This window comes from Mercurialis annua, linkage group LG1-X (genome assembly GCF_937616625.2).
Source record: "Mercurialis annua linkage group LG1-X, ddMerAnnu1.2, whole genome shotgun sequence".
Taxonomy (NCBI): domain Eukaryota; kingdom Viridiplantae; phylum Streptophyta; class Magnoliopsida; order Malpighiales; family Euphorbiaceae; genus Mercurialis; species Mercurialis annua.
The window spans coordinates 47,293,916-47,301,919 of NC_065570.1; the positions used below are offsets into that span (position 1 = coordinate 47,293,916).

At 34.1% G+C, this 8,004-nt stretch overlaps 1 protein-coding gene across 1 annotated transcript; it reads left to right on the forward strand.

Annotated features, from left to right (window-relative positions):
• Positions 1-212: 212 nt before the first annotated feature.
• Positions 213-7,477, forward strand: LOC126665523 (probable membrane-associated 30 kDa protein, chloroplastic). The gene is made up of 11 exons (XM_050358341.1): positions 213-427; positions 852-970; positions 1,072-1,182; positions 1,360-1,424; positions 1,653-1,734; positions 2,443-2,517; positions 3,105-3,175; positions 3,284-3,366; positions 4,510-4,574; positions 5,626-5,700; positions 7,160-7,477. The coding sequence occupies exons 1-11, from the start codon at positions 286-288 to the stop codon at positions 7,259-7,261; spliced, it is 990 nt and encodes a 329-aa protein (XP_050214298.1). The 5' UTR covers positions 213-285; the 3' UTR covers positions 7,262-7,477.
• The last annotated feature ends 527 nt before the right edge of the window (positions 7,478-8,004 follow it).

Genomic DNA, 8,004 nt, shown 5'->3' on the forward strand with positions numbered 1-8,004 from the left:
ACAAAAAAAAAATAAAAATCGCTGAATAAAATAAAAAAAAATGGAAAAAAGCATAGTTTAAAATTCATGACATTTTTACATCTTTCCTAAATAGTAAAGGAAATATAGGCACCAATCTGAGTCCAGTTGACCATATTGATCCGGCCCGTTAAATAATAAGAATAACAAACTATTACAAAAAAAAAAATCAAGTGATTGGAAATTTGTAATACAGACTCCACTCTTCTATCCAGAGAATATATTTTCTTCTTGTGTGAAGATCAGCAATTAAAATTATTAATAAGAATGGCTATGAAATCCCAATTAATGACCGGATTAACCTTGCCATGGCAGCCACCGCCACACGCCTCCACTTCTTCTTCAACTAGTAATACTCTCTGTATGGTTAAGCCACCGCGTCTCACTACTTCCTTTTTCAGTGGCGGAGGTATTTTCTTGGGTATCTCTTAAATTTTATAGTTTTGCTGTTTTCATATTCAGGTTTTAATTTGTTTTGTATTTTTGTATTGACGTTTGGTTTCATTAGAGCTGAATTTCATGCAATTATTGTCTTAATTTTATGTGGAAAACTGCCATTAACTGAAGCATAAACCTTTACAGTTGATAGTATTCTGAGGTTAATTGTTAAATTGAAGTGTTTATTAGCCTTTAATTTGGTTCATCTTACAAAGTGTCAGTATCCTTATTGTTTTCTGGGAAGAAACGTTTCAGTATCTTATATACATATTGTAGGCGTTCGACGCAATGCCACTCTACTTGCATTTTGTAGGTGTTTGACACAATGCCACTTTACTTGCATGTTCCTTTGAATGTTAATTGATAGCTTCAGTGACATGTAATTTTGTTTGCAGTTAATGCCTTAAGAGTAAAGATAAGAAATAATCCTACTGGTAGGTCCAACTGTTTTGGACAAGGAGGTGGCCTTGGCACCCGTATGAACCTTTTTGATCGGTTTTCCAGAGTTATCAAGGTCAGATTCTGGGAAGTGTTCATCTGCATTTCATATTTTTGAAATGGCAGTCTAGTGAGTGAATGCATTTTTCTTCCTTGATTTGTCTCTCCTATTTACAGTCATATGCAAATGCAATCTTGACTGGTTTTGAAGACCCAGAGAAAATTCTAGATCAAACGGTGCTTGAAATGAATGATGACTTGACAAAAATGCGCCAGGCCACAGCGCAAGTAAGCATCCCGATCTTTTATTCTCTTATTGCACACCTAATTTTTTTTCCTTTCATATAGCATTCAAATGGGAATGACATGAAACTGAGTAAATAAAAACTCTATGGCCTCCATTTTCATATACCTTGCTAATATATAACTTGATACTCTTTAATTATTGCTTTATGTGTAATTTAGGTTTTGGCATCTCAAAAGCGTCTGGAGAATAAATATAAAGCTGCAGAACAAGCTTCTGAAGATTGGTAAAACAAACTCATTCTGACTTAATTTTCTTTCTTAATTCTTCTGGTTACTAAGCAAAAGGCCTAGGCATTGAATGTATTGTTTCCTCTGTAGTTGCTTACAAGTGTACCAACTGAGCCAAGCTCAGGCGTTTCATTGGATTTATCACGTTCAGTTCACAAGTGTATAGTTATTCTAAGTGTAGCATTGTAGCAGTGAATAATATTTCACTGCTAAATACCATGTAGGTATCGTAAGGCACAACTTGCTCTTAAAAAAGGAGAAGAAGATCTTGCACGTGAAGCACTTAAGAGACGTAAATCATATGCTGTAAGTTGGCATCTTCCTGAAAGATTTATAGTTGATGCATATCCATAGATTAATATGTTTGAATATGTAATCTAGTAGAATTGATTTTTCTATGGTGGGTTTGTAACTTTGTAGCTTATATAAATAGGTCCCTTGCTCATCTTCTTACTCCTAGTGTATTTACATTTCAATGTCCATGAAAATGCGGCTGAATTTTACTCATTCTGGTTGCAGTGAAGAAACTTATCCGTTTCATTTACAGACAGATCATATTAACAAATAAAATTCTATGTTCTAGACTCCTAGTCTTTAGTGCGTGCATAGCTACTTATACTTCTATCCTGCATTCTCAACAAGTAGGCAGAGCTCTTAATGAGAGTAGAAATAGGAGAAGCTGGAATGAACCTGGCTACTTTGCCAAGGAGCTTCTATTTAACATAACTTTCTAATGGGAGAATTGTAAACTAGTTGAAGTAAGTATGCATGATTGGATAGTTAATTAGATGTACATCCTGTGCTGTAGAACTATTCCTCTTAACTTGATGCCCTACCTTGAAAATGACAACTATTGAACATGTTATTTATGTGTATGTTTGCTTTCTGATTGAGATACAATATAATGTGACTACAGAGCTAGAAATGCATGGGGATGTTTAAAGCTGGGCCAGAGGCATCATAGTTGTAAATAGAGTTTTGTAAAAGTTCATGGTTCTATTTCCATTGTTGCAGGAAAATGCTACGTCCTTGAAAGCTCAACTTGATCAACAAAGAACTGTTGTTGATAATCTTGTCTCTAACACACGGGTATGCTAATTCTTTTATTTCCGACATCTTATTGTGAATTAAAGTGTATTTCTGCTGTTTAAGCCTGCTTTGAAACCATTTCTTTGTCCTAGAAATGGTCTGTCCTTTTTTTGCTGCCATATGAGATACAGGAAATTGAATGTATCAATGTCAGGTATAGTTTGAATAAAAGGAAGAAAGGAAAAACTATCATCGGAGATTTTCATATTTCTTTCTTTTTAGTAGGTGAATGGATAGATGCTGATTACTTGAATTAAGGTTGTCCATTGTAAAATCAGCATAATCCAGGAACAGATGGATAATATCAGGGGCTTTAATGTTTTATCATTATGGAAAGGGGAAAACGTTAAGTAATGTATGCAAGCAAAGCACTTTTTCTCTTATTCTGCAGAAGCAATACAAACATCATAGGTTATAGAGATCTGCTCCACTATATGTTCTATCTGGGTCCAAAGACTGAAAATTGATAATTTTCCTTTTTAGGTTGCTAGCTGGCTACTTCAACAGACTTTTTTTTTTTCAAGCATGTAAAATACTTTGGACTATTTAACTAGATCATTTAATGATTGTGGTTTCATTGTGCGTAGCTTCTGGAGAGCAAGATGCAAGAGGCAAAGTCTAAGAAAGATACTCTGAAAGCACGTGCTCAATCTGCAAAGTTTGTCTCTGCAACCATTTCTTGTTGAAAATTCACCTTTTCCCCCTTTTTGTTTTTTTGCATATCATCTCTATTTTCCTGTCAATGACCCCTTGTTTGTTGCTTTAGAACTCAAACTAAAGTGAATGAGATGCTGGGTAATGTCAATACAAGTAATGCTCTTGCAGCCTTTGAAAAGATGGAAGAGAAAGGTAAGCGATCTGAATCAATTTTTTATCTCACATATGAAGCCTCTGTTGGTATGTCTTCCATTTTATTATCCCCGACTGTTTGTGCATTCATGTGCTATTGCCTATTCCACAGTCTATGATGTTTAGTTCATTTTCCATGGAAAAGTTCAGATCTTTTTAATGCAAAGCTTCTTTTATTTTTGTTGATTGGTTTTGGTGTAATACGGTTAATATATGGAAAGGTAGTGTGTATATTCAGATTCTGTACCTGATGTAATCCCACGAGTAAAAGAGATGTTTCACAAGCCTGAATTATTCTATAGTAAATTATTGTACTATTAACTGCTTTGTTAATCAGTTGTTTTACATGATGATATTCTTCTCTCTTCTCTCCACTCCTAGTCAGTTCAAAGAAGCCTTATTCCTATTTTAGTTAGGATCGACTATCTCTCTAGTGAATCAGCGTTACCATTGCCTTTAGACTTAATAAGCAATATTATTACTGTTGCTAGCTGTTTTCTTTCTTTGGTTACTTGAGCCTCTCTTTTCTACATTCTTTTAATAATATCCCCAGTCAGGCACAATGGTTAGTACCAGATTACAACTTCTATATCCTGTATATAGAAGCTTAAGATGTACATTAGTGCACAAATTAGTTGTTTTTCTCATCTATTATACCAAATGTTGCACCTTGGTCTCTTACGTGCTTGATTATGTCTTTATTATGCTGGTGCATTGCCATTTCTTGTGTTTGTGAATCTTCAGTCATCTAAATCGAACAATTTACTGCTAAAATTGCTAGGTTCATCTGCCTTCACGGATATCTCTTAACAGTGTTCCATTTTTGTTACTATATAGGGGACTTTTGCTTGTCATATTAGGCACATTTTTGAATCTATGTTAGATGCTTTTGCAAAAGGAAATTTGAAAATTAAAATTGCTTTTTGACTGTTTGAGAGTTCCTATGTCCTAAACATGCCAAGAACACCTTAAAGTAAGTTTTAGTTGCTTTTTATAACTATAAATAGGAGCTCGCTTTTTTTGAACAGCAGCTGCAAGGCAATGCCTAATGGACACACGGTTGTTCTATATTTTTACATGATGGCGAAATAATCAGCACTGAATGGGAGATGAATTGATTAATTGTTATAATTATCTTAACAGTTATGGCTATGGAATCAGAAGCAGAAGCTCTTGGCCAGCTATCTACAAATGAGCTTGATGGGAAGGTATCTATGCCTTCCCCTTTACTATTTTGATTTTCGGTGGTTCTTCTATTAATCTATCTTTCTCAGTTTTACCACAGATCTACATTATCCTTTATCTGGGTTATATAACTAACATGAAAATATCATCTACATGAAAAATAAATGATTACACTCATATATTTTTTTTTTCAAAATGTCACTCTAGATTTTTCTTGGTGGACAATTATAGATGTGGAAGGAGATGTTGTATTCATGCTCTTTCTGTTCATGTACTAATAGCATCTAATTTTCATGTTGTATGGTAGTCATGTTTGCATTTGAGGGTCACACACTATACCTTTGATATTCGTGTTCGAGCTTCTTGTTACTTACCAACAATAGATAAAATAACTACTTCGTCACTAAAGAAGAATCATTGTCTTTAATTCTTCATTACTAACTTGATTCGTCCACATCAGTAAAGATATTTGCGGTCAGGAAAGAAGTGTCCCCATAAATTTTTCAATTAGGTGTAGTATTTAGAGATTATGGTGTTGATTTTCTGTTCTTTAGAATCACATGTTATTAATTTACTAGAATAATATTTGCATTGTTTTAGGCGGTCAGGTATTGAGACTCTGATTGCCCCTCTCCTTCCCTTCGAATCCACACGATTGCTCCTATTGTGATCTCCATACAATTGTAGCATTCAACAAGAATGGTTTTGTCTTTTGGCTTGTGTCATTATTTCACGGCATAATGTATCTCTGGGTTTGTAGACTATCAAAACCATTATGTTATATTGTCAACTTTGAAAGTTGTGGGCTTGGCAGCTTACTGTTTCCCAAGCCTGCAGCCTTCTCTATACATTAGAGATTTAATGTAATTTGATAATCGATGATTTGATGCTAACCCCACTAATCCTTCTAAACTATTCCTAGTAACATCTGACTTAATCAAATTGTGGTTTTATATCAGTATTTCCAATCAACTTGCTATCAATCAGATTTCTTACATCGAACAATGCGCTTGAACTTGCATTCATAATTCATTCTTAATCCTCACAATTTGCATGCTTCTTATTTTTTTGCAGTTTGCATTACTCGAGGGTACATCAGTTGATGATGATCTTGACAATCTGAAGAAGGAACTTTCTGGTAGCTCAAAGGTACATATTAAACATCTTATTATGTTAGAAAATTTAGTTGCCATAAGCTACTACCTTCCCCCCAAAAACATTGCTGAAGTTTGATGAGTTCTGTAAGTATAGAAGCCTCAATTTACGTTAAAGGAAAAAAGAAATCAAAATGTATAGGACATTAAACTCCGAAGAACTATCTGCTGCTATTTTGTCGATCATAGTGCAGAGATCAACTAGGGTGTGTCGTGAGAGCTTGGAGGGAATTTTTTGGAATTTAGGATGATTTGCTGCTGTTGCTTGATGATAGTGAGAATTCAAAGAGAGTAAAGCTTTCTTGCTGAGAATTGTATTATACTCATTGAGGTGTTTAATGGGGATACATCCTAAATTTCTATACGTATATTTGTAAATCATAGATTTGCTTCATATCTATTAACAAGTTTAATAGTCTATTTTCTCTTTCCTCATTTTTAGAGTTTGAAAGTTTTCCTATTACTAATGATTGGAGCTTAAACCTGAAAGGTTACCGAACTTGACAAATTTTGAGTAGAAATTGCACCCTTTTGCAATATTTTTTTTCTTTCAGAAAGTGTGACAACAGCTTACTGTTATACATATGACTATATATGGAGCTCAGATTCATCTTTCTGTATCGACTAACTTCCTTTGATGGTATTGGTAGGTTTAGGACTTCACTGAAATAGCAACTGACCCCATCTTTTTTCTGAGTCTGTATAGCTTTAGCTTTCTAAGGTTTTTTTTTTAATTTTCTCATTCTTTTACTGCTAATTTTTTTCTCAGTAGCTCCGACAATAGAACAGGACCAGAATTTGTTGATCATAAATCATCATGTATTGATGAGACTACTATGTCCATTCCTGGCTAATAATAGACGTGGATGATGCTAGAAGAATAAGAAGTAGATACTGTGTTACATGCTTCCTTGGGTTTAGTTGTGGGTTTAACATTCAAAAAAATTCGCTTTGGGTATCAGCTGACTGACCCTTTTTTTCATAACTTATTAACTATTCATATACACCTATTATATGAGTTATTGCTGGCATTAAGAAGGGGAGTTTGAAGCACTTTGTTTGTTGATATAAACGGTTTCTAATGCATGAAGTTTGAAAATACATGTTAATCTGACTTTATTCAGATACTAACAGTTCATGTTGCGGGGAAACTTACCGGTCTTACATTTAGGCTTTCGATTCCATTTCGGAAACACTTCTAGAACTCTGAATCTTTATTTTTATAACCTTTTTTTTGGGTAACAAATGGTGTTTTCCTTTTTCCATTTCGGCGTTTTTCATTTCCATGCAACATAGCAATCATCATATATGTTAATACCATTTGAGAATTGACTGCTTCCTTTTTCTTTATGCATAATCATAGTTTAAAGCTTTGGTTCATTCTTCTTTGTTCATTCTTCTTTTATTAGTTGTAGTTGTCTTGAATTTTTTCTTTACTTTGCGGTGCTTAACAGAAAGGAGAGCTTCCCCCTGGTAGAACAGCGGTGACCAGTTTTCTCGATTCTGAGATCGAGATGGAGCTGAACGAATTGAGACAAAAGAGGAAGGATTTTTAAAAGAATCCAAATCTGTGCTCTCAGGTACAACACTGTTCCTCTGCTGCTGAGACATTGACTCTGTAGAGATTAAAGGCCAAATAGACAGACAGCTCTTGTATAGTCGCAAGCGAACGATACATATATTTTTATCTTTTTTAAAGAATGGGTATAAAGCAATACACCAAATCTTCCCCTCAGAGCCGTAATTTATTTGCAGTGATTTTTGATTGTTCATTTAAATGTGGTAGCTTTAGCTTATGTTTGTTATTGTTGTAATTTTGGGGCATTTAAATATGCAGCAGAAACAAAGACTTCCTCTTTGTTTGTGTCTCGGTGTTTGCCATCCGCAGAATCAAAGACTTCTTTGGCTTCTTTGATGGTGGAATGAGTTTGTGTGGTCATGAGTAACTATGAAAATTCCAAATTTTCCTAGTCAGAGTTATAGTAAAATTTAGTAATTAATAACTACTAAGTCTTTTCTTAAAAAAAATACTAAGGGGCCGTTTGGTTCGCCAAAAAAAGAGGGGAATGGAAACGGGAATGATTTTCATTGTTTGTATTTGTTTTGTCAAATTACACTAGGTAATGGGAATGTGATTACCCCTTCAATGGGAATCACCCATTGCCCCCTTATCCCATGGGAATGAACTTTTAGGAATGGGAATCAAAATTTAATAAAATATTTTAATAATAAATAATAAATATATAATTATTAAAAAAAAAATTTAAATTTTAAAAAATATGCTTAAAATAAAAAAAAT